This window comes from Letharia columbiana (assembly GCF_014066305.1).
Source record: "Letharia columbiana isolate WasteWater2 chromosome Unknown Sc0000007_s0, whole genome shotgun sequence".
Lineage (NCBI taxonomy): Eukaryota > Fungi > Ascomycota > Lecanoromycetes > Lecanorales > Parmeliaceae > Letharia > Letharia columbiana.
The window spans coordinates 999254-1025063 of NW_023501043.1; the positions used below are offsets into that span (position 1 = coordinate 999254).

Sequence of the window (25810 nt, forward strand, 5' to 3'; positions counted from 1 at the left end):
TATTATTTTATCTATTTATAAACTTAAATTATATAATAATATAAATCGATAATATATATTATCTAAAAAAACGTTTAAAGTAGATATTAGTATATTAGTATATATAAAAGAATAAGATAGAACTAATCTAAAAAACCTTGAATTTGTATATACAGCCAATTATAAATTTAGGATCACTACGCTCTTTAGTTAGATTCGCTGAGTTATCGCGGATAAATAAATTAGCGTCCGCAATTATCAAAATCTCGCCCTTCCGCGCCTCTCTTATTAAATTATAGATATACATTATTTACAATAGTAACAACTTTTTTATTTTCTATTAAAATTTTGATTTTTTTTTTAAATTTTGAAGCGCTATTTAGGCTTTTCGAATTTTTAAGAATTTTAAAAATTTGTCTTATAATCATTAAAGCGCACCGAATTCAAATATCGCTCACCAAAGTTCGCTTACCAAAGATCGCTCACCTATTTAGATACTCGATAGCCCACTAGACTCTAATTAAAAAAATGACTATAAATTTAATTCATAGGCCTTTACTCGTATAATAGAATAAGATAGAGCTACGTTAAAAAATCTTAAATTTATATATATAGCTAATTATAAATTTAAAATTACTACGCTTTTTAATTAGATATCACGAGTAAATAAATTAGCGTTCGTAACTATTAAAATCTATTATTCTACTTTTAATCATTTAATAACTTTATTATTTTCTATTAAAATTTTAAGATATATTTTTTAAATTATAAAGCGTAGATTACGCTTTTTAATGCTTTAAAAATTTCGAAATTTAGTCTTATAATTATTAAAAAGTAAGATATTTAAATATCGCTTATGTTAAGAAATAGTTCTAAGTGGAATCATATGCATGAATAATGTGTATATGGTGTGATAATAATGAATTACAAGAAGCCTGCAGTAGAAGAAGTCTCTGCAGTGCCGCAGTGCCAAGGCACTAAGCCCAATCGGGACGCCTAGTGGAGAAATCCGTAACAAATGCCACCGAAGAAGAAAAATAACAGCGTCCTCGCTGCTGACATGGAGACGTCAGAGATACACCATATGCCGTAGGCCTGCTTCCCCCTGAATCTTCTCTGAAACACCTATCCTTGACCTGTAGCCTCCATGCCTTTCGCGTAGTGAATGTAGTCAGGTGGAGAGGCGAGTTGAGAGGCGAGAAGAGAGGCGAGAAGAGAGGCGAGAAGTGGAGCATTACTAAGGCGAATGGAAGACTCTCTGCAATAGTGCATAGTAGCCTGGTGTGGAATAGTGGAGAGCGTGCCCGTATTGTCATTGTCGCTGCTGCTGCCCGTGCTCTTGTTCTCCGTAGTCTTCTCCGCAGTTTTCTCCGCAGTTTTCTCCGCAGTTTTCTCCGCAGTTTTCTCCACAATTGATTATTGCCATGGCCTATGCTGAGGAGCGGTAACTTGGTACTCAGCAGGGCGGAATTTGGCTTCAAGGCCTGCCAGTCTGGTGTTGAAGGCTGTCATAGCCTGACTGATAGCCTGACTGATAGCCTGAGTGACTGCGTCATGGATTGCCGTAGTGATCATAACTTGTAGGGAGGCTGTTTGCTCTGCTGTAAAGCCAGGCATAGGGCTGGAAATGTGGCTATTGTACGCCATGGTGGTAGGACGAATGGCCTAGTGAAAGGATCGCTGTAGACGAGTGTTTGTAGGGTCCGATTAGGTGCTGAACTAAGGCGAGGTGGGCGTCTAAGAGACTCTAGAGATGCTGCACTCGGTGGGAGTGGTGTTCTCTGTAGATTTCTCTGATAGTGAGTGTTGTAGGGTTCGTGTAGGTGCTGGACGAAGGCGAGGTAGGCGAATGTAACGAGGACAGCTAGTGCTAGGCCTGAATCGACCGAGGTGTTGCTACCATTATTAAGGAATAGTTCTAAGTGGAATCATATGCATGATACCCCGATGGAAAAACACTACCCCGACCCGACCCTACTCCGTTGAAACTCCGCCCCGGAGCGGGGTGGTGTTGGGTATCTAAAACCTCGCCCCACCCCGCCTCGTTGCGTAGCGTAGACGGGGGACTATCGGGGGGGACTATTCGAAGATAAGTTGCCTCTATTCGCGCCATACCGCCATCTTAAATCCGATAAATCCGATATAGTGTCAGGGAATGAACCGTGTATCGAATAATGATATTAGTGGTATCATATGAATGGAATATTAACTATGAAGGTTGCTAAGTAACATGTGTGCCGAAGTCATCAGAGTGCCAAGCCGCCAAGGAGCTAGCCCGAATGGAGCCTAGCGCAAGTCTGGAGAAGGAATGCCGGTTGAAACCATGACATTACCCCCCCCTCAAATGGCCATGTCCCTATGGTCCAAATCATGGCGACGGCGAGGTGGCAACAGCGAGACGATCGTCATGATCCATGGTGCACTGGCCTTTATGGCCTGAAGCATATTTGCTACCCCCTGAAACAACAACTTTGAACTTTTTCTCGCAGACACTCTCAGTGTCCAACCGTGGCATTGAGCCAAATCTCATGTAGCATGGTGTGGTGGATTCGTGGTTTTGGCGCATTGCCGAAAAAAGCGAAAAAAAATCGAAATCGAATGAGGCCAATTCGTTCAAAAACGCAAAGTCCGATGATTTGCCGAATCGAAACTGATTTGAATGCGCTAGCCGCATGCGGCTAGGCGGAACGGTTGTTCATCCACATCGGAATCCAGAGGCTCTGCTGGAGTGACCGTTTCTTCTTTGATAGTCAAGGCCTGAATTTTGGCCTGCAATTCCGTGTTCGTAGCAGTGAGAGTCTTTGCATTGGAACGATGAAGGTCCCGTGACTCTCGAAGTCGTGTTACGGTTGTGTTGAGATTCTGAATAGTAGTGTTGAGGCCACGAATCTGGGCCTGGTAATGCTGAATCGTCAATGACGATTCAGGACGGGTTTCTTCTTGATCCGAGTCCATAACGGATCAGGTGGAGATCTCTCCACTGATGCAGGCAGGTAACAGGTAAGGCAAGCGAGAGATAGTCGAAATATCTCCCCGCAGAGGCTTGATCCGAGTCCATAACGGATCAGGTGGAGATCTCTCCACTGATGCAGGCAGGTAACAGGTAAGGCAAGCGAGAGATAGTCGAAATATCTCCCCGCAGAGGCTTGATCCGAGTCCATAACGGATCAGGTGGAGATCTCTCCACTGATGCAGGCAGGTAACAGGTAAGGCAAGCGAGAGATAGTCGAAATATCTCCCCGCAGAGGCTTGATCCGAGTCCATAACGGATCAGGTGGAGATCTCTCCACTGATGCAGGCAGGTAACAGGTAAGGCAAGCGAGAGATAGTCGAAATATCTCCCCGCAGAGGCTTGATCCGAGTCCATAACGGATCAGGTGGAGATCTCTCCACTGATGCAGGCGGGTAACAGTTAAGGCAAGCGAGAGATAGTCGAAATATCTCCCCGCAGAGGCAGGGTAGGCAGGCAGGCAGGGAATCGTCCGAATATCTCCTCCACAACAAGGCGATTGAGTAGTCGATATTCGAGAGATCCCCGCAGAGGCAGGGCAGGCAGGCAGGCAGGTAGGTAGGCAGGGAATCGTTCGGATATCTCCTCCACAACAAGGCGATTGAGTAGTCGATATTCGAGAGATCCCCGCAGAGGCAGGGCAGGCAGGCAGGCAGGGAATCGTCCGAATATCTCCTCCACAACAAGGCGATTGAGTAGTCGATATTCGAGAGATCCCCGCAGAGGTAGGGCAGGCAGGCAGGCAGGCAGGTAGGCAGGCAGGGAATCGTCCGGATATCTCCTCCACAACAAGGCGATTGAGTAGTCGATATTCGAGAGATCTCCGCAGGGCAGGGCAGGTAGGCAGGCAGGAGCAGGCAGGCAACAATAGCTTAGCTCACGGCTATGTTGGATAGTTAATATTATGTCAAGGTAGAGGCCAGCTTGTCGAAGTTTCTCCAACACCTTTCCTATGTGCTGAACATGCTCGTCTTCGGTGTTACTGTAGATGTTTCCATCTCCAACAGTGTATGCTCGTCGAGTCCCGTTTCTCTTTCCCGGCCTTCTCATCCACTCGTTGCTCCCAGAATTGCTGGACTGCAGGGCATAACCGTCTCGCAAGCTGCCCCTTTGTACCACATATCTCCAAGCTCCTGCACAATGCTTACGATGAAGTCAAGGCAAGGGCTGTTCCTCAGGATCTCCGCAAAGTTCTTATAGTATGGGTTCTCGGATATCGAGGACGGTTTTCTCCACTGATTCATCCACCCATATTATATATAATCTCTCCAGGTCAACTTAGCAACACCCGACAGTGCGATGGGACCCAAAGCCGGATAGCATCCGGTTGCTCTTGCTTTCGTTGAGTTTAGCCAGAGGTCGCTTTTTTTCACATTGTGACCTTCTGTAGTTGCTTCCTTTACCCATTTGGCAATGCCTTTCTCAATCTTTTCGAGGTCGTCAACATATTGAGAAGGAAAGTCAATGGGGACATGTCGGGGGTCGATTGGCGGTAGATGAAGCATTGGGTTGCCTCGGAATTGGGTTTGATGGGTTCACTGGTGTTGAGCCAGTGGGAGTACGGAGGAGGTTCGGTCTGGGGTCTGTTCCTTTTGGTGTAGTGAAGGTATCCATTTCCTTCAGGTTCTTATTCAATCTAGCCAGATTGGCCTTTGTGTAAGTGGAAGACTTTCTTTTGAATGATCTTCGGAGTAGCAAGCTCCTTCAGCTGTGGCTACTGACTCCTTGGTGGTGCACTCCCTTCTTGGCTACACATTCAGTATGACTAGTGAGCAGGTCGCTACCGCTCCAGAAGAAAGATAGATAGTATTATGTCAGGGAATGAACCGTGTATCGAATAATGATATTAGTGGTGTCATATGAATGGAATATTAACTATGAAGGTTGCTAAGTAACATGTGTGCCGAAGTCATCAGAGTGCCAAGCCGCCAAGGAGCTAGCCCGAATGGAGCCTAGCGCAAGTCTGGAGAAGGAATGCCGGTTGAAACCATGACATATAGATAGCTACTACTACCATAGCTACCACTATTACTTATTTAAATAGCTTACTATTATAGTCTATTATAATGGCTAATACTACGATATTATAATCGTCGTCTATAAATCTAATATAGTAGATATCTCTACTCTAGACTTAAATGTGGCCTACTTAAGTCCAGTTAAGAAAGAGGCTACTGCACCTCTCACATTAAGCCTACTACTACTATTAAACCTCGCTCTATTACAGTAATAACAGTGAGGTAGAAGAGATAAAAGAGGTAAGAAAATAGTAGAAGAAGAGGTAGAAGAAGAAGAGGTAGAAGAAGAAGAGGTAGAAGAAGAAGAGGTAGAAGAAGAAGAGGTAGTAACGGTTTTTTCAAGACATGATAGGTCGATAAGGCCTAAAAAATGGTGATTTGGATTCTCCGATATAGAAGTCTTGATAGTAATGAAAGATCAATACTATTGTGCTAGTTCGCTATACAAATTTGGTGAAAGGTAGACATTTTGATATTACGTCGGAATTATCGGATTTAAGATGACGTAAAGAGGGTAGATACGATTATCGAAGGATTTCACCCTCGAGCTAATCTAAGCCCGTGCAAATAGCCAGAGTTTAATATGCGACCACACTTTATTAATAAGAGCCCCTTCGGTAACCACATATTTTCAAAATATGCCAACATATTTTCAACTTTGGTTTTCAAACAGGGGTAAGATATCATGCTAAGAGTACACCCCGTAATCACTCGTAACACTTTCCTCGAGGATCTCTTCAGGGACCGTTAAACCCCATAATATGACAGTAACATCACCACCGATTAATACTATTCGAAAGAGTATAATTAATAGAAATAAGTCTTCTTATTCACTTAGACGAAAAGCGCAAAATTTAAATCGCTATTATATTAAGATTTCTAATTTTTAAAGATTTTCTATCCAGATATCGCCTTTTCCAGACTTAAATTATGGGTTGACCCATAATTTGGATATTTTCAAATATTTGGCCCTTAGGGCTGAAATCTCAATTGTCAAATTTTGGTCTTGGCGCCAAGCTTGCATAATATTTCCATGCACGTATTGAATGGTAATTGACTAACGAAAAGTCAAATGTCATATTTTGAAAATATGTGGTTACCGAAGGGGCCCTAAATGTCTGGATCGAAGGTCATCACACCATCTTTCAAGCTTGGCTGCAAACACCCCGCACTTGAGTCAGAGGATGTTGCCCGTTTCAGGATCGCTCTCTAGTGCAGAAGACGATTGGCTGAGATGTTACCCGTGCGCTGATCGCTTTGTCAGCAGCTTTATTTTCCTCTGCTCCACCGATTCTCATTTTCACGTCTCTGAGTACGACGGCGTCCTCTTCTTCCTCCTCCACCATGAAGGTTCTGGCAAAAGATCTGTGCAAGCCGGAAGTCGTTGCGGCGATCGCGAGAATCAGGTGAGAAAGATGGGTTTTCTCACCACTGGATAGTCGTACTGATGTTCTTTTTCTTCTTAGGTTCTTTGAAATAGAGGATAGGCCGAACGTGACTACAGAGATGTGGGAGAAATTCCTGTAAGGAGTGTGATTTGGGAGACCTGAATCTTTCAAACCCGAGATCGTGAAACTAACACTCCATTCTACTTTTAGAGACATGACCCGTAATGTGTATCACACCCAGCCTGTGGATCCAGAAGATCTTGAAGCGAAACTTCGGTGAGAAGATTTCAAACTCCTAGTCTCGATCAGTCTTCTCATGATGGACGATCCTACTGACGCTTCGAGAAAATCCAGAAACTGCTCCCCCAGATTGAACGAACCTCCAACCCCTCCCCCTGATTGCTCCCCTAGCTTGAGCGAAACCCCAACCGAAGACGATGAGGAATTCATAGAGCGGTGTAAACTCGAAGCCAAGCAAGTCTACGATACCCTGACACAGATGGGTGGGAGACCGACTCTTCCGATCCGATGCAACCTACACTGGAAGACCGTCCTTTTCGGTGGAGAGCAATTCTACCAAGATACTGAAGAAGACGAGGAGCTGTTCTACTATGGCACTGTTAAACCACGTCGCGCTCCTCATCCCACGGAGGCTGGCGTTATTGTGTCGCACTGGGCAGCAGAAAAAAAGCGACTCGATGAAGAACTACAACGGTGGCAGGATTTTCTCGATACTCAGCAATGGAGACGTGAGCATCATCCAGAATTTGCAAGAGAGGAGGACATGGAACTACAGCGGTACCCGCACGATCCACAGCTCACAGCAAGCCTGAAAAAATTGAAGGACTGGAAAGAGTATCAGGCCTATTTTCAAAGGGGAATCGACCGGTTGAAGAGAGGAATGGAAGGGGACCGACGAGCGGTGGAGGCAATACAGCGGAAAGATCCTGAAGTGGATTGGAGCACGGGACTGGGAAAATTCCGTGGGTTGAGCCACGAAGGCTGGCTGGATAGTATAGAAAGACGGCGGGAAAAGCTCGCAGCGGAGGAAAAACGGTTGGAATGGGTCAAGAAGCAGCTTCCAGCGGTTCTTTCGGAATGCGCTGTGTCACTGATGGAATTGCCGGAATCTCGTCGTCAGATGGAGGAGAGGAGCGAGATGGAAGCGAAACAAGTCTATACTACTTTGGTGGATACAGGTGGGAGACCAAGCCGTCCGGTCCGGCCTATGCCTGACATCCATGATGCCGAACGTACGGATGAACATATTCACGCCCTTTGCCACTGGAAAGGTGAATATAGCCAGTTCGAGGAAGAATTGAGGGAATGGAAGAAATTTCTGGACTATCGGCAGAAGAAAGAAGCGGATGGGAAAACGGAGGTGCAGCTGAAACAACAACAATGTGCAGAGGGCCCGACCCAAGTGGACCTTTGGAGGCAATATCGGTCCTATCAACAAATGGAGGTCGAAAACACTAAGCAGTGGGTGGAATTCTGGCAGCGGCAAGTGAAACACTTCCAGCAAGAAGAGGATAACTGCGCACTACAAGGGTGGGCAAGTACAGCCGAGCGACACCATTTCGAGGCTGAAGACGCCCGATCTTATGTCGAAGAAGCGCGAAAGCAAGTCGGACCTCCAGAGTCGCGGTTGAAATGGGTAGAACAACAGCTTTCAGCCCTTCTCGCCGAATGCGCCGTCTCGACAATAGAAGTATCTACATCAAATCCTCTCGAGGATCAAGCCATGCCACCGAAAAGAGCATCGAAGTCAAGTCAAACCACGCTCAAGGATCTCAGATCCAACCGATCTAGCAGATCGACCCTGCGAGGTAATCAAAAACCGGACAAAAACAAAAAGTGTGCTTCAGCAAATTCTGTGCTTGGTCCAATCCATTCATCAAAAGTATCAAAAGCCGCCGGAAGGAAGACACCCCGCCCCCGACGACCGTCAAAGATCCCCGCAGAGCGTGACGATGTCCAAAACCAAGGCCTTAACATAACCATATCACCACCTCCGCCTGCCAATGTTGCTCCGCGCAGAAGCCGCCGGTTATCTACCAACCAAAAGAGGTTCGGTGCATTGGAAGCGGATTTAGCTGCCGATCTGGGGAGGAATGCACAACCCCAACCTACCGAGGTCATGCTGCGCAGAAGCGATCGGATATCGAAACAGAAAGAGAGGATGAGCACATCAACTTCTAGTGCGGCGTTGAGCTCAGTCGTGATCTTGCAAACAGCTCCGTTCCCACGGTCCAAACCTAAAGGTCGCGTTGCAGGCACTAAACCAGACAGGAAATGGGGGAAACCGCGTGGAATATCGAAGACGCAAGGAAGGGATCTTTCACAGAAGAGGACTAAGATCCATACTTAAGGATGAGGTCATTTCGAGACGATTTTGGTCTTCGATAAGCAGGGAGATATAGTGTCACGTCATACTATCATCTAGTGTCCTGGTTCAATCCCCGTTCCGAGCAAGCAGACAGATGTTAGATCCTCCTATATATTGGGTTGGAGAATTTGGCACTACTGGCGCCTCGAGAGGACCAAGATGAATGCGGAAATCGAAAAGAGAATTCGAATACGCAGACAGGCCTTTAATGGAGTAAAGCTTCATGTGTCCAACAAAGGTACTAGACGTAGGTAGAGCCTCTGCCAGTGAACCTGAGGGCCACTCAGAAAAGGCAACACCTTTGCCAGAACTATATAACTGTCAATTCTACTCATCGCTTTTAGACCTCGAAGGATAGCTCCGCCTTGAAGGAGCTAGCGAGCAAGGATTCGCACAAAGTTTGGCCTCGGGTAGACGTACCTATTGGAGAAGATTCTTCTGATAAACTTCAGAATCATTCCATTATGTCCGTCAGAACCGTACACCACTGGCTGTGGAGTGTTCGCTTCAAGGATCAATTTCATGGAATGAAAAGATGTAGCGAATGGCAGTAGTGTCTCAAATTTACTAGATAATCTTGATGCCTACAATTTCAAGAACATATAGACTCCTTCTACGAACAAAAAATGATAAACGATCACCGACCCTTATCTGCACGTGCCGGTCTTCCCCGTTTGCCTCCCCGCTGCGCCTGGTGTTTCGCCTCAAACTCCCGCAGCAGTTCCTGTGCGTTTCCTAACTCGCGTTCGAGCAGCCATGTCTCCTTCCAGCACACCTTGTATTCATAGCCCTTTCCCCTTCGTCTCTTGCCAACGATCCTTACGATCTCCCACTCCTCTTCATCCAATGCTGAACCTCCTTGGTCCTGATGGCGCTCAGCAAGTGGTGGGGGGACGGTGATGGCGTGAGGGGGATGAACGGTCACTGCTGCTCTGCGATTACCTCCACAGATAGCCTGCTCAATTCGATCATGTGATAGTACGATACTGGGAGAGTTGGGGCGATCGAAGGGCGAGGTAGTAGGTTCGGTAGTAGGTCCAGAGGTACTAAGACTCCAGCAACCGTGTGTCTTTGGCTGTTCCTTCGGATGGGAGCTTTGGAGGTGTATGGTATCAATCTCAGACTCCACGCTCGTGGCCCTGGTAGAAGCGTCAGTTTCGCCAGTCTTTTCGTCGTTATCCTCCACCACGAGAGGGTCATCTGAAATACGTTAGAAAAAATCCCGGGTACTGATTAGAAATGCACTGTGGGGCACACCTTAACTGTCACCAAATTCACTGGATCGACTTAAGCTTGTTGTTTTCTTGTATTGCGGGAATTTTCGCGAAAAGGGAGGCCGTCTGAAAACAGGCTTAGGTTGCGATCGGATCCGTGCGAAATCAAGGTCGCTTAAGTTATTATTGATATCATCTGTTTTATCGATCATGATCGCGTCTTTCTAGAGTCATTAAACGCACCCGTAGGGACTGGTATCTGCGCACTGACCTGCACGCGGGGCCTTCTTCAACCCGTTGAACACCTCCGCCGTCGTTCAAACCCGCACTGTCTGCTGTGCGCTTGGAGGAACCTTGAATATCGGTGGCGTCCATGGCTGTCACAGGCTCAACGTCCGTAGCGCTCCACATCCATGAAGAGCCAGCGGGATCTACCGCTGATCCTACGGCGTCTTCTTGGAGTGGAGACCGCCACAGTGATGAATCAGGATTTGGCGACGCAATAGGCGATCGGAGAGAGTATGGGATGATGTTGTCTGTACTGTAGCTCGCTCCTTTGTCCCCTTTCTCTTCCCCCCCACAGGAGTGACAAGGCTCGATATTTTTGAAGCTGATTCCTGTAATGTATGTCGACGAGGAGAGGGTAGTAGGGAGTGGAGGAGGAGGACCAGAGACGGGATCTTCTGTCTTCTCGCGGAGGATGGAACATCTAGATAGGCGCTATCTATTAGTACTAAGATCTGCTAGCGGGGGTTTGAGGGTCGTACCCAGCTTCTGAGCCTGCTACAGAAGTCCGTGGAGTGTTGAGGGAGCAGTGTCGCCCGCCTTGCTCAGAAGTCGAGCCGTCGCTTCTAGAGTGGACGCTGCTGCTGCTGTCGGTATTCGCACCCTTGTCTTCACCTAGTCTTAAGCCCGATTGTTGCGACTCTTGTGCTGCTCCGGCACCGAGCACCAGTTCCTCGAAGGATGGGAAGTTTTCGTCTTCCTCTCCACCGCCTCTACTGCGGCTGCTACTGAGATCGAGTCCGTTTGAGGGAGCTGGAGCTGTTATTCAAGGCCTACAAGAAGCGAAGACGGCGAATATTACCTCCGGCATATAATTCAGTGCCTTTGAGATCCAGTGTATGCTTGTAGGATAATAGATCGAGAGGATCCTTCGACGACGAGCCAGTCGAATCAAGGACTTCGATCAGATCGTAGTCGTTGAGGGGTCCACCCCATCCGCCGTTGGATCTAGGAACCGTAGGAGTATATCCCTCTCCGCAGATGACGGGAACATCACCAACCGACGCCATCGATGGTCTTTTGCCAGCCAAATCGGCTTTGCTGGGGTTGGTAGAAATGGATGGAATCCAAATCGATCAATGTCATTGTGTCTCAAATGCAGATAAAGGAGCTGTGTGTGGAGTCTGAAGTTGGAAATCCGAGACGCTCAGAGTGGGGCGAGATGAGGAATATATGCGCTTCTGAGTCGTGCCTACAGCGGCGGTACCGTGCCTGCACTCTCTCGAACCAATGAACTACCGAAAACATCCCCTCAGTACCGTCTCCCCCATTCTCGCACTTGCTGCCTGCTCCTCTCCAACAGCCTCAATCGCCGATCTCTGGCCATCACAGCTTGGTCACCATTCATCTGCCTCACACCCTGCGGCACGCGCTGGCGCAGTCTCTCGACCATTGTTGCCTCGTAATCAATCCACACCCCATTCCGGCCAAGTCTTCACTGCGCCCCTCGGAGATATCCAACTATCGAGCCACGTCAGCTGCAGTTGCCTAGGCCTTACGCGCTGGGACTTCTGCAACAGATCAGAGGCCTTACATCCTCCTCGATCCACAGAGAAAAGCGAGATCACCGTCTCAAGGCCACGTCACCAGAACGAGGTGAATGCGGGAACTTGGTCGGCGCAGTCAGGCAGACACGGAAAGAGCACTGTCGATCAAGGCAAGCAGATTCCATTCCTTGGGTTTGGCTCACAGCCGCTGCTCGGCTTAATGCTCAGCCCCCCCTGATGCTGTGTCACCCAATCATGGCCGAGGGGCGATCCCTGTCCACGCAGCCAGGCAGACGTGTGGGGAGGCATTTCTTTCATTGGTCATGTGGTAGCCATCTTCAGGTCAGATAGTTGCTTCGCCCTGGAATGCTCGCCGCAAGCTGAAATTTCCCACCAATGTCGTCGCAGAGTCGCAGATCAGCTGAGCGGTGGTGAAACAGTGGCTGGCACGGGAAGGCCGAGGCAGAAAGGTTCAGACCGGCAGATCCGAATGATGAGGCGCTCCAGCATGGTCGAAAAAGGAATCATCTCCGTGCGTTGGGAGCGGAGCTGAGCTGCAGCGCGGGCGACAAGATACGAGGTAGCGAATGAGAGGGTTCGCCTTTATCGCTAGCTCCAGCCGTAGGCGAAAGTGGGTAGGCCAAGAGACGGCAAGGATGAGAGGTACAGCAAAGTGATCCCGAAAGGAAAGGCTATTCAGCAAAATGCCTTATGCAAGGGTCAAAGCACAAAGATCGGCGATGGTCGGCGATGGTCGGCAGAAGCCAGTTAGGCAGCAGGGGGTGGGCGACGTTGCGCAGACCCTTGCAATACGAGAAGGAGCGAGGAGACGGCAGGGAGAATGGGAGAGAAAGTGGGAAAACAGCGAGGGGTGCAGGTCTTTATACCTTGGAGAAAGCGGCGGGTGGGGCGATGCCGAGCGCCTTGCCCGAAGAGGCCGCGCTAAACCCGATAGGGCCGCGCTTGGCCTGGAAGCAGGAAAGGGCGGACATTTCACCGCGACGTAGATTATTTAAAAGACAAATTATACTTAAATTCTTAATAGAAATATTTGTAATATTATTAATAGAAGATAGCGATTATAATATTATAATATTAGTTATAAAGATAAATTATTACTATTACTTATTTAAATAAGTAATAGTAATAGCTATAATAATTATATTTATATTAAGAAATTATTATAATTTAAATTATATATATATATAATATAAAAGTTATTAATTAATCTATATAATCTATAAATAGATATATACGATATTAAGTCTACGCTAGTAGCCCTATAAGTATTTCTAAGATATCTTATAATAATTTAAAGTTAATATTAAGATAGTCTATTATTATTTATTAAGTATATAAGATTAACTTATTATTAATAAGAAGAAATCTACTTATTAAGTATATTATTTATTAACCTACTACTTCGTTTAATACTCTTATTAAATATATTATTAAGAAATAATTCTAAGTAAAATTATATATATAAATAATATATATATAATATAATAATAATAATAAACTATATAGATCTATAGTAGAAGAAGTCTTTATAGTATTATAGTACCAAGGCACTAAGCCTAATCGAGACCCCTAGTAAAGGAATTCGTAAATATACTAAGTAAATATTATAAATAAGTATAAGTACTATAATAATTAAGTTTTAATAGCGAAAAAAAAGTAAAAAGAGATTAAATCTATTCGAATAATCTATTTATTACTAATTAAAGAATTTATAATTTTTTTTAATAGATATTCTAATATAATATACGAGTTTAAATCTATAAATTAAATTTATAATCTATTTTTTTAATTAGAACTATCGAGTAAATTTAATAAGTAAACTTTAATAAGCGATATTTGAAATTCTCTATCTTTAAATAATTATAAGATTAAATTTTTAGATTTTTAAATTATTAAAATATGCGAATTACGCTCTATAATTTTAAAAAAAAAAATCGAAAGACTTTAATAGATAATAGAAAAGCTATTCTAAAATCAAATAATATACTTATTTTTTCGATTCGGGCTCTCGACTATCGAGCGAACTTTAATAAGTAATATTTAAACTTCTTAGCGTTTAAAAGTTTTAAGATTAAACTTTAAAAATCTAAAATTATTAAAACGCGTAATTTATACTTTATAATTTAAAAAAATTATTAAGTTTTAATAGAAAGTAGTAAAGTTATTAAAGAATTAAAAGTAGAGTAAGAGATTATAATAGTTATAAACGCTAATTTATTTATTCGCGATATCTAACTAAAGAGCGTAGTAACTCTAAATTTATAATTAGCTATATATATTAATTTAAGATTTTCTAACTTAGCTCTATCTTATTCTATTATACGAGTTTAAACTTATAAATTAAATTTATAATCTAGTAATCTAGTCGTATAGTTAAGAAGTTTACTATTTTAATAGTCTAGTCTAGATAGATTAGCGCTATAGATTATAGATATAATCTAGTATTGAATTAAGAAGAAACGAGATAGTTTAATTATTAGATACTTCCGCGCCGAACTATTAAGATAATAGACTTCTCGATTATATAAGTATTTTTTTAATTAGAATTATTTACCTTTAAATAATTATAAGATTAAATTCTTATTTATTAAAATACGTAATTTACGCGCTATAATTTAAAGAAAAATAAAAAAGTTATTTTAAATTTAAATAATATATATATATATTTTTTATTTAGAGCTATTGAGTAAATTTAATAAGCGATACTTAAAATTCTATATCTTTAAAAAATATAAGATTAAATTTTCAAATTTTTTATTATTAAAAAGTGTAAAATGCGATCTATAATCTAAAATAAAAATTATTAAATTCAAATAATCAATATATATAATAGAATAAGGTAGGGCTGAGCTTGAAAACCTTGAATTTGTATGTGCAGCCAATCATCAATTCGGGTTCGCTACGCTCTTTGGTTAGACCGGCTGAGTCAGCCCGGTAGCCCTCCCGCGCCTCCCTCATCAAAAATTTGTGTGTAGAAGTTTTACACTCTGAAATAAGCAGCTCCCTACGGATGCTATTTCTTCATAATTTCGTAAATTATAGAGCTCAGTTTGCGCTTTCTAACGCTGTAAAAATTATGAAGTTTGGCCTACTATTGGTGAATTAAATGAACATTCAAATATGGTAGTCATGGTAGTCACACCAGACGCGTCCGGGATCGGATAATAATCCTTCCACCTGTTTGTTATTCTTCCATTATTCTACCAATTCTACCAATTCTATCAATTCTACCAATTCCACCAATATGAACATAATCGTCTTCGGTACCCCTCGCCCAATTAGAGCCCCTTACTGACGCCCCCAGGCCACCCCTCGACAAATCCGCTACTGCTGGCAATCGAGGCCGCAAGCGAGCCTAACAGCTACCTACTACTGCTCATAAACGCGTTAGAAAGCCCTCAAAAAGAGCTCGAACGGATACGTCCTTCCCTACATACTCCTCCCAAGCCAGCGATAGGTGGGTTAAACTAACATTCAAATATTGTAGTCACACCAAACGCGTCCGGACGTCATATGCTCTCCACGATTCCACATCAAATCATCACTCAGCAAGCGGAGAACACCACTGCAACTTAGCCGTTCTATATCAAATCATCACTCAGCAAGCGGAGAACACCACTGTAACTTGGCCTGTCATCCCCACTGCATTGAGGAGTAAGAGGAGGAACTACAACAGGCAAATGCGGAGAACACTGCGGAGAAACCAAGCGGCAACAAGGCCACCATCGTCAAGAACACGGCTCAGCTCTCCAAGATCCCACGTCATATGCTCTCCACGATTCCACATCAAATCATCACTCAGCAAGCGGAGAACACCACTGTAACTTGGCCTGTCATCCCCATTGCATTGAGGAGTAAGAGGAGGAACTACAACAGGCAAATGCGGAGAACACTGCGGAGAAACCAAGCGGCAACAAGGCCACCATCGTCAAGAACACGGCTCAGCTCTCCAAGATCCCACGTCATATGCTCTCCACGGTTCCACATCAAATCATCACTCAGCAAGCGGAGAACACCACTGCAACTTGGCCGTTCCACATCAAATCATCACTCAGCAAGCGGAGAACACCACTGCAACTTGGCCTGTTATCCCCACTACATTGAGGAGCAAGAGGAGGAACTACAACAGGTAAATGCGGAGAACACTGCGGAGAAACCAAGCGGCAACAAGGCCACCATCGTCAAGAACACGGCTCAGCTCTCCAAGATCCCACGTCATATGCTCTCCACGGTTCCACATCAAATCATCACTCAGCAAGCGGAGAACACCACTGCAACTTGGCCGTTCCACATCAAATCATCACTCAGCAAGCGGAGAACACCACTGTAACTTGGCCTGTCATCCCCACTGCATTGAGGAGTAAGAGGAGGAACTACAACAGGCAAATGCGGAGAACACTGCGGAGAAACCAAGCGGCAACAAGGCCACCATCGTCAAGAACACGGCTCAGCTCTCCAAGATCCCACGTCATATGCTCTCCACGGTTCCACATCAAATCATCACTCAGCAAGCGGAGAACACCACTACAACTTGGCCTGTCATCCCCACTGCATTAATATGGTACATCACTGCAATAACGTCACAAGAGGAGGATCTACTATCACAGTCAATTGGGCCTCTATAGGAGGAACATCGGACGATACATATTTAGACGAATTGAAACCGTCCGATGTCTTGCTCTGATAGCTATTTCATTATTCGAAAGATTTTACTGCGACAGGAGATAATGTGGGATTCACACCACTAATTGGCATGTTGTCTCCATTTCTTTCCGATATTTCGATACTTCTTGCCATAAGGACATAGCCTTTCTCTATTTTTTATAGGCAATTATTACGAATCAATCCTCCACACTTAATACACCTTCCTAATTAGGCCTTAGCGCGCCTCTCTCCGCACATATGTGCCTGTTTATCGCATAGATTAAATCAATTTTGTAGTGGTGGAAGTAGGTCAAAAACGCACAGCAAGCGATCAGAGTTCGATTTGACTTAGGGCTAGGGCTAAAATTCCATTTGACTTAGAAAAATCCAACTCCATTTGACTTAGAAAAATGAAAAATCCAACTCCATGAATTTAATTCATGGGCCTTTACTTGTATAATAGAATAAGATAGAGCTAAGCTAGAAAATCTTAAATTTATATATATAGTTAGTTATAAATTCGATAGATCTACGCTTTTTAATTAAATATCGAGAATATTAGAACTAATATAGATATAATATTAATATAAATAAGATAGAATAAGAATAATAAGACTATTAAACTATATAAGTAAAAAGAAGATATAATATAGTAGAAGATATCTTCGCTAAGCTACTAGATTATAGAACTAAATAGTATATTAAGAGTATCTGTTAAGGAATCATTATGATTTGACCCATATATGTGTGTGGTGTAAAAGATGTTGATTATCTATGTAGTCTGCAGGCAGATATGTGCGGTGCCAAGCCTACGCTAGTGGCCCTATGAGTATCCCTGAGGCATCTCATGACAATTGCCCACAAAAAACAGAGAAATGCCATGTCCTCATGGCAAGAAGTATGCATGCATGATTTTTCGAAAAACCGGAAAGGAGTGGAGACACCGTGCTATTAGTGGTGTGCATCCCACGAAATCTCCTGCTGGAATGAAAACTTTTGAATAGTACCGGAGCAAGACATCGGACGGTTTCAATTCGTCCAAATATGTATCGTCCGATCTTCCTCCTGCAGTGGCCCAATTGGCTGTGATCGTCGCAGTGGATCCTTCTCTTGTATCGTCAACTCAATGATATGCCATATCAATACGATATCGCCGAGGCACGCAGAGATAGCAGGCCAAATTGTAGTGTCATTCTCCGCTTGCTGAGTGGCGATTTGACGGGGGATTGTGGAGAGGTAAGCCGTGTTCTTGACGATGGTGGCCTTGTTGCCGCTTGGTTTCTCCGCCGTGTTCTCCGCCGTGTTCTCCGCAGTATTCTCCGCATTTGCCTGTTGTAGTTCCTCCTCTTGTAGAGTATCAGACTGAGTGGCTTGCTGAGTGGCTGACTGAGTGGATGACTGAGTGGCTTGCTGAGTAGCTGACTGAGTGACTGGCTGTAGAGACCTTCTCGTATATTGCTGGCGAGTCTTCTGATTCCGGTGCTTCTTCTTCTGCTGTGTTGCACGGACGAATGGACACTCCGGTGATCGAGTAGCGTGGAAATCGAATGGATTATCACTATCCCAGTCACAAGGATCAAGACCGCATAGTGAGCACACCGTTAGATCCGGGGATGGAAAAGTAGGGTCGAATTCTCGATGAAAGCCAGCACGGGCTACGTCAGAGGCACTTGGATATACGTGTGGCCATGACGTGAATGAGGCAAGTCTTGCAGCGTATGAGTTCATTGTGATATCGACAGGCCTATTGAAAGGATCGATTTGGACGGTGTCAAAAGGTACTCGATGACTGCGAGTGTGTTGGAGGTCCGGCTTGGAGCGTCACACTATTAGGTGTTGATGTGGGCTTTGCGTAAACGTCTGATGACGCCTGGATATCCTATGAAGTAGGGCCAGGTGTTGCTACCAATTGTTAAGGAATCATTATGATTTGACTCATATATGTGTGTGGTGTAAAAGATGTTGATTATCTATGTAGTCTGCAGGCAGATATGTGCGGTGCCAAGCCTACGCTAGTGGCCCTATGAGTATCCCTGAGGCATCTCATGACAGTATCTTACGTTTATAATAGCGAGTAAATAAATTAGCGTTCGTAATTATTAAAATATTTTTTCTCTACTTTTAATTATTTAATAACTTTATAATTTCCGATTAAAATTTATTAACTTTTTTTTAAATTATAATCTATAACTTACGCTTTTTAATAATAATAAAATTTGAAAATTCGGTTTTATAATTCTTCAAAGGTATGGAATTCAAATATCGCTTATTAAAGTTCGCTTATCAAATTTGCGCGATATGTTAGACCTGATGCTGTCATAGGCCTTAACGCTGCTTGCGCCAAGGCGCCGACATCGCATATGCTACGTTAGGGGTCTCTTTCAGCGTCCAGTTTCAATAACGTGCCCCTTATGCTTAGGGGCTTAGCAGACATAGATCTACCTCGCATGCCCCGAAGTTTTAGTATCCCTTAGAGATTAGTTCTACTATCAAATATACTATTAAATTCTATAACGACTCTACGTCTTTTATAGCCTATGCCCGCTAGCTAATCGTTAGTAAACTACGCTCTTATAGATAGCTCTAAATAAAGAAATTAATATATATTATTTAAACTTAAAATAACTTTTTAATTTTCTTTTTAATTTTTTAAATTTCTCTCTCTTTAAATTATAAAGCGTAAATTACGTATTTTAATAATCTAAAATTTTAAAAATTAGTCTTCTAATTATTTAAAGGTAAAGAGTTTGAATATCGCTTATTAAAGTTCGCTTATTAATTATTAAGAAAATAAATAACTAAATTATAAATTTATAGTAAAGTATAAAGATATTAATTATTCTATATATCTATAGAGTAGATATATATAATATTAAGCCACGCTAGGCTTAATTAAGTAATAGCTCTAAAGAAGACCTTAGCGTACGTTAATATAAATTTACTCGATAGTTCTAATTAAAAGAATAGATTATAAATTTAATTTATAAGCCTAAACTCGTATATACTAATATATTTTAATATTCTTTTTATATAAAATAATATTAATAAAAATTTATTTGAATAAAATTTTCTAATAATTTAAATATTGCTTATTAAAGTTCGCTTACTAAATTTACTTAATAGCTCTAATTAAAAAAAAACGATTATAAATTTAATTTATAGATTTTTACTCGTATATAATTAATATAAAATTAAGTTAAAAATATTAAATTTTATTAAGTAACTAATTTAATTAGTAATATATTTAATAATTAAAGTTTTAAATAATTATATACTATTAATTTATCTATATCTAATTCTTATAATATACTTTTAACTTAATAATATTAAAATATTTAATAATAGATATATTAATATATAATATAGATTTTTATTAAGGAAAATAGATAACTAAGTTATTAGTATATATAATAGAATAAGATAGAGCTAAGCTAGAAAACCTTAAATTTATATATACAGCGGGCCGCAGCCAATTATAAATTCGTTAGATCTACGCTCTTTAATTAAATCGACTAAGTTATCGCGGGTAAATAAATTAGCGTTCGCAATTATTAAAAAATCTCTTACTCTACTTTTAACCCCTTAATAACTTTACTATTTTCTATTAAAATTTTTAGATTTTTTTTTTAAATTATAGCCCGTAACTTACGCTTTTTAATAATAAAAAAGTTATAAAATTTAATCTTATAATTTTTCAAATGCATAGAATTCAAATATCGCTTATTAAAGATCGCTCTTCGAAGTTCGCTCGACAGCTCTAATCAAAAAACAGATATAGATTATTTAACTTTAGAATAACATTCTTATTTTCTATTAAAATTTTTCGATTCTTCTTTTAAATTATAGAACGTAATGTGAACTTTTAGATAAAAAAGAATTTCTAAATTTAGTCTTATAGATATTTAAAGATAAGGAATTCAGATATTACTTACTAAAGATCGCTTATCAAAATTTACTCGACAGCCCTAATCGAAAACAATAATTATGAACTTATGAATTTAATTCATAGGTCTTTACTCGTTAATTTATAATATAATATAAAGATATTAATTATTCTATATATCTATAGAATAGATATTAGTATATATAAAAGAATTAGATAGAGTTAATCTAAAAATCTTAAATTTATATATATAGTTAATTATAAATTTAGAATTACTACGCTCTTTAATTAGATCGACTAAGTTAGCTCGCTAGTTCTTTCGAGACCTCTTATTAAAAAAATAGATATACGTTATTTATAAATAGAATAACTTTTCTATTATCTATTAAAATTATTTAATTTTTTTTTAAATTATAGAGCGTAGTTTACGCTTTTTAACGCTTTAACAATTTCGAAATTTAATTTTATAATTATTGAAAAGTAAGAAACTTAAATATTACTTATTAAAGTTCGTTCGATAGCTCTAATTAAAAAATAGATATATATTATTTAATTTTAGAATAACTCCTTTTTCTATTAAATAATTTCGAGGTTTTTTATTATAAGATATCTTAGAACTATTTATAGAATTACTAGCGTGAACTTAATATCATATATATCTATTCGCTATTTATATAGAATAATTAATATCTTTATATTATATTATATATATAAGTTACATTATATTATTTCTTAGTATTTTTTTTAAATTATGAAATGTAATTTAGATATTTTAATTATTTAAGAATTTAAAAATTTAGTTCTATAATTATTTAATGGCAAAAAATTCAAATATCGCTTATTAAAGTTCGCTTATTAAATTTACTCGACAGCTCTAATTTAAAAATTAAGTTATAAATTTAATTTATAAACTTAAACTCGTATATAATATTAAGTTATACTAGTATTATCTTATTACTAGATAATCTTAATATATTATAATAATTTTTTATCTATTATAAATTTATAATTATATTATCTTTAAATTATTTAAATATTATATTATCGCTATAAATAATTATTTTTAAATATTTAATAGAATAAAAGAATTTTATTTAAAATCTAATTTTTATCTCGATTAGATGGCTCGAGAATTAAAAGCTTAATATATAGATTATATGCGAAAGGCTGCATTAATACGAACGAAGGGCTGTCGAAGATTCGGAGTCAAATTGTGATACCGGGTTAATTGTCATATAAAAGACCACATCGTTATAAGGCCTCTTTGCATATAAGATATCGTTTAAAATAACGGTTTTCAGACGTAGGCTATAATTAGACTGTAAGATAGGGGTCTTAGTAGTCTGCTAAGTAATGGTACTTAATTTTAGTAGGCCCCCAGGGTAAAATCAGAAGTATCCTCTTCGTAGCCCTCTCTATAGTATTTAAATCTATCGATAATCGATTAAGAATAATAAGTAGTCGGAGTAGGTACTAGTATAGGCCACAGTCCCCGTCAAAAGTCATTATCCCCCGAGGTTTACCCGGCTACTGCTGGCTTCCCACGATTATTATATACATTTCTATGGAGAATTTACCACAAATCCGACTTAATTAATTTAGAAGAGTTACCCTCTCGTAGTATTCGATATCGTTATAGTATCTCCGCAATTCTAGCCTTAATTTCCTCGAGAGTAATACGATTCCACTTCTTCTAGACTACCGTGCGAAGCTTTCATTATATGTACTAGTATCTTTAATATACACGTTTATTAAGAAGATTCTAGATACCCTCGATAGGATTTAGATCCGGCGATTAAGCGGGGTGTATTAGAGTCTTAATTTAATTATTATATTTAAGCTAAATTGCGATATTTTCGACTTTCAAAGTCTTATTCTCCTTGCTACGAATAATTTCGTAACTCTTATCATTATTCTTCTATAGAATTCCACGTTTAGATATAATTCGTAGTTAATTAATAGACTTATAATAATCCGAAAGCTGGTGTTTAATATAGTGTTTCATTATTATACTATTTTCAGACGACTGAATATTAGGATTATGAGGAATACTCGCTTCTCACTAACGAATACGCTCTTTATACTCCTTCTTATTTTTATTTTTAGAACATCGACGTGGCTTTAAAGGCTTTTCGATTGTAATTCGAGGTCGATCGAGCTCGTTATAATAGAATTAAAGCTTACCTTTATAATAATATGTGCTAGGGCGCGGGCTTCCCAGTAGTGAAAAGCTTGCCGAGTACTGGTTTTTGACTATATTGGATTCTCAGAGAGACCCCCTAAAACCCCTCGGACCCTTCGGGGGCTCTTTAAGGGCTCCGAGAGCTTATATCGGAGGGGCTGTTAAAGCAAGCTCGAAATTTGATTGTTTTAGTAGTATTTGATTAATTTCGAGCTTGCTTTGACAGCCCCTCCGATATAAACTCTCGGAGAGCCCTTAAAGAGCTCCGAAGGGCTTAAGGGATTTTAAGTGGTCTAACCCTGAGAATCGAGAGAGAGATGTTATATTTCACTGATTAGGGGAGACCCCCTGAAACCCCCTAACGGGGGCTCTCCGAGGGCTCTCCGAGGGCTTCTGCCGGAGGGGCTCTTCTCGCAAGCTCGATAATTTGAATAAAAATCTTAGTTTTTAGTATATCTTTACGAATACTTTATCAAATTTCGTCTTCGCTACTTTATTTGAAAGCGTATAATTAACTCTATAACTCTATAAATTTATTTTATTATTATCATTTATTACGTAACGTTAAAGGAATTAAATAGAATAAATTAATAAAGTTGATGTTAAAGGTTCAGCCTTATGGTGCTTCCTCTTTTAAACGTACCCGTGTTTAGAACGAAAATGAAGAAATAAGGTGTGTTTTAGACTAGAAATCGTGAAATTCGAGGATCTGATTGGCCAACCTTAAATTTATGGTTGTCGAACATTTTGTGATTTCAGTCTTGAGTAATGAGAAAGCAAGCTTTCCAATTACGAGATATCCGCCGAGATATGAATCTTAATGTCCTAAAGGGAGGGCATCGACTGCGTATTTTCAGGCTCTGTAGAAATATCTACGTCCCGGAATATATAGCTAGATTTTGTAAATCCTGGATTCTAATGCTTCTCATTCGTTTAATTAATACAGTGTTACGGATTTAGTGTGCTTTAGGGGATTCTTGCTGTTCAGGCAGGGGTCCACGCTCTTTTGGCCCTGCGGTTAGCGATAAGGCACGTTTTCCGTGACAAACAGCATTAAAAATTCTTAATAATATCTCTCTTATAATCATTTCCGTACGTTAATCGCTTCTTGATATTCTTTTTAGATATTTGTTTAGCCGTACGTTACTTATATATATAAGCATTATTAATATATTTTTAAGTATTGCGATGTATGGTTCGGGGATTAACTGAAATTTTATGATATTGAAGCTGACGCTCGAGCTTCTAATTACGTATAGGATTATTGACGTCACGTAGGATATCGTATATAGATTAATCAACCTTAGAAAGACGTCTAGAACGCTATTTTTTAAGTCTTCTAGTATCGAAAGAGCTCTTAAGCTTTCTAATTCGTAGCTAAGTCTTCCTCGTATTATATAGAATATTCTTCTCTAAATATATATCTTTAACTATTTTTCCACTATCGCGGATATCGACGGCTTCGAAGAACTTGGCTTTCTTACGCGTAGTAGCTTTATAACGATATAAACTGCGTGTAGAGGTGTAAGAGAGTATACTATACTTCATTAGTCACTATTTAGAAGTATCTACTCGTGCTGTCCAGAAGTGAGTTCTTTGATAGAGCGAGGACACCAATAGATTAACCGATATTCGGCTAAGTGGAAGGATTTATTGGTGTCCTCGCTCTATCAAAGAACTCACTTCTGGACAGCACGAGTATGGTAGTATTTTGGTGGGAAGCCAGCAGTGGCCGGGTAAACCTCGGGGGATGATGACTTTTGATACCATCTCCCTTGCAGCGTCCAATTCATCGCCGTTACCGGCTACGAACCCTCTAACAAAGATTTCTATGCCTTCGGGAGTCTGCTCTGTACCTGTTTAGCAGCTGCTACGCGTTGATTAGGTCCCGACTCGTCAGCTGCAGTGGGCGTAGACTTACGGTCCGGCACGTCAGAGGAGCCAAGAGATCTCAAGGGAGCGTACATTTACACATGGGTGTACGATCGGATTCTTCGATTACGACAACGGTCAACTACGTACGAGCGAAAATCGGCGCGTCCCCCTCGAAGAATTCGGTAATCTATCATCGACATGACGGCGAGCCCCACCCCTCTCAATCGAATAATACCTCCCTCCCTCGCTAATCGATAACTCTTCTCTAAATACTATAAGTACCCAACTCCGGCTATAAACGAGTCAGCTCGTTTACGAGAATTATATAGAGGTTTTCTACAGGAAAGAGACCAGACAAGAGAGCTGAATCTAATGCGCTTGGAAAATACCCCCTTAACAGCGGAGTCAGCGAATAATAAGTAATAGCCATATATCTCCCAGTCAGCTATCGATATACGAATAGGCCTCGATTAGATCTTATATCCCTACGGGAATCGAAGCGAGCTCTCGACTTCGGTTTGACAAATGTCACTATTCTCTCTCTTACGTGACGATATACAATGGAATACTGGGCGTCTGAGTGTACTCTACATGGAACAGAGAGGCTAGAGCTCGGCCCTGAGAAACGAGGAAAAAGCTTCGGGGTACATTGCAGAGTGTAATGGTGTCTGGTTGCAATGAAGGCTTTGGAATTCCCAATATAATATATATAGCCGTGGTTCTACGGGATCACGATTATCTGCCGTACCTCAAATGGGGTACGGATGCCGGATATAGCCGTAAGGCCGAGTGGGTAAAAACGGTTACACTCTAGGCTACGCCTTTCAATGGGAAGGGGTACGAACAGGGGCACGGCCCTCCGATGTAGGAATTACACACACACACACACACCCTCGCCATCCAAATCCTCGTCATGGATCTCGCTGTCGCTACTATCAGCATCCTCCTCATCATTCATCACATATGTGGCTTCCAAATCCACATCAGAGTCCTTCTTCCTCTTCTTCTTCGCATCAGGATCCAAGGCATTGAAGATATCCTCCTTCTGACCGACAGGTAGATTTAAATGCTAGTCCCCTACCTGGATTTCAGGTAGGTCGGCTAATCCAAGCTTCCTGAATGTGCCACGAATTGTTCCACCAAGCTCTTTATGTAGATCCTCCCAAGCCTGAGCCACCCATTTTGTGAGCAAAATTCGGCGATCACCGACGGTATACTTACCCTCCTTCCACTTGCTGAAATGGTCCTGATAGTGGAGGTCCTGTTGCCTCTGGATACGGATCTTTAGAGGCTTATTGATGGCCACATCGAGTACTTGAACGTAGCCGGTGCAGCCTGAGGGAATAAACGAAGGTATAATATTAAGATCCTTTAAGGCTTATTTTACCTTCGGCGTCTTTTAATCTTTGAAAATATTAAGACTAAGAAGGCGAGG

At 41.0% G+C, this 25810-nt stretch overlaps 5 protein-coding genes across 5 annotated transcripts; 2 read left to right on the forward strand and 3 right to left on the reverse strand.

Moving 5' to 3' along the window:
* Positions 1-1104: 1104 nt before the first annotated feature.
* On the reverse strand, positions 1105-1626 carry HO173_003295 (uncharacterized protein; the record flags this gene model as incomplete). The annotated part of the gene is made up of 2 exons (XM_037305222.1): positions 1105-1383; positions 1429-1626. The coding sequence occupies 2 exons, from the start codon at positions 1624-1626 to the stop codon at positions 1105-1107; spliced, it is 477 nt and encodes a 158-aa protein (XP_037168087.1).
* A 5085-nt stretch (positions 1627-6711) lies between these two features.
* HO173_003296 (uncharacterized protein) lies at positions 6712-8766 on the forward strand (the record flags this gene model as incomplete). Its single annotated transcript, XM_037305223.1, has 1 exon — positions 6712-8766. The coding sequence occupies one exon, from the start codon at positions 6712-6714 to the stop codon at positions 8764-8766; it is 2055 nt and encodes a 684-aa protein (XP_037168088.1).
* A 655-nt stretch (positions 8767-9421) lies between these two features.
* On the reverse strand, positions 9422-11293 carry HO173_003297 (uncharacterized protein; the record flags this gene model as incomplete). The annotated part of the gene is made up of 5 exons (XM_037305224.1): positions 9422-9984; positions 10054-10222; positions 10266-10707; positions 10766-11036; positions 11086-11293. 5 exons carry the CDS (start codon positions 11291-11293, stop codon positions 9422-9424), a joined length of 1653 nt encoding a protein of 550 aa, XP_037168089.1.
* A 4264-nt stretch (positions 11294-15557) lies between these two features.
* Positions 15558-16121, forward strand: HO173_003298 (uncharacterized protein; the record flags this gene model as incomplete). Its single annotated transcript, XM_037305225.1, has 1 exon — positions 15558-16121. The coding sequence occupies one exon, from the start codon at positions 15558-15560 to the stop codon at positions 16119-16121; it is 564 nt and encodes a 187-aa protein (XP_037168090.1).
* A 1343-nt stretch (positions 16122-17464) lies between these two features.
* HO173_003299 (uncharacterized protein) lies at positions 17465-18163 on the reverse strand (the record flags this gene model as incomplete). Its single annotated transcript, XM_037305226.1, has 1 exon — positions 17465-18163. The coding sequence occupies one exon, from the start codon at positions 18161-18163 to the stop codon at positions 17465-17467; it is 699 nt and encodes a 232-aa protein (XP_037168091.1).
* Positions 18164-25810: the final 7647 nt, after the last annotated feature.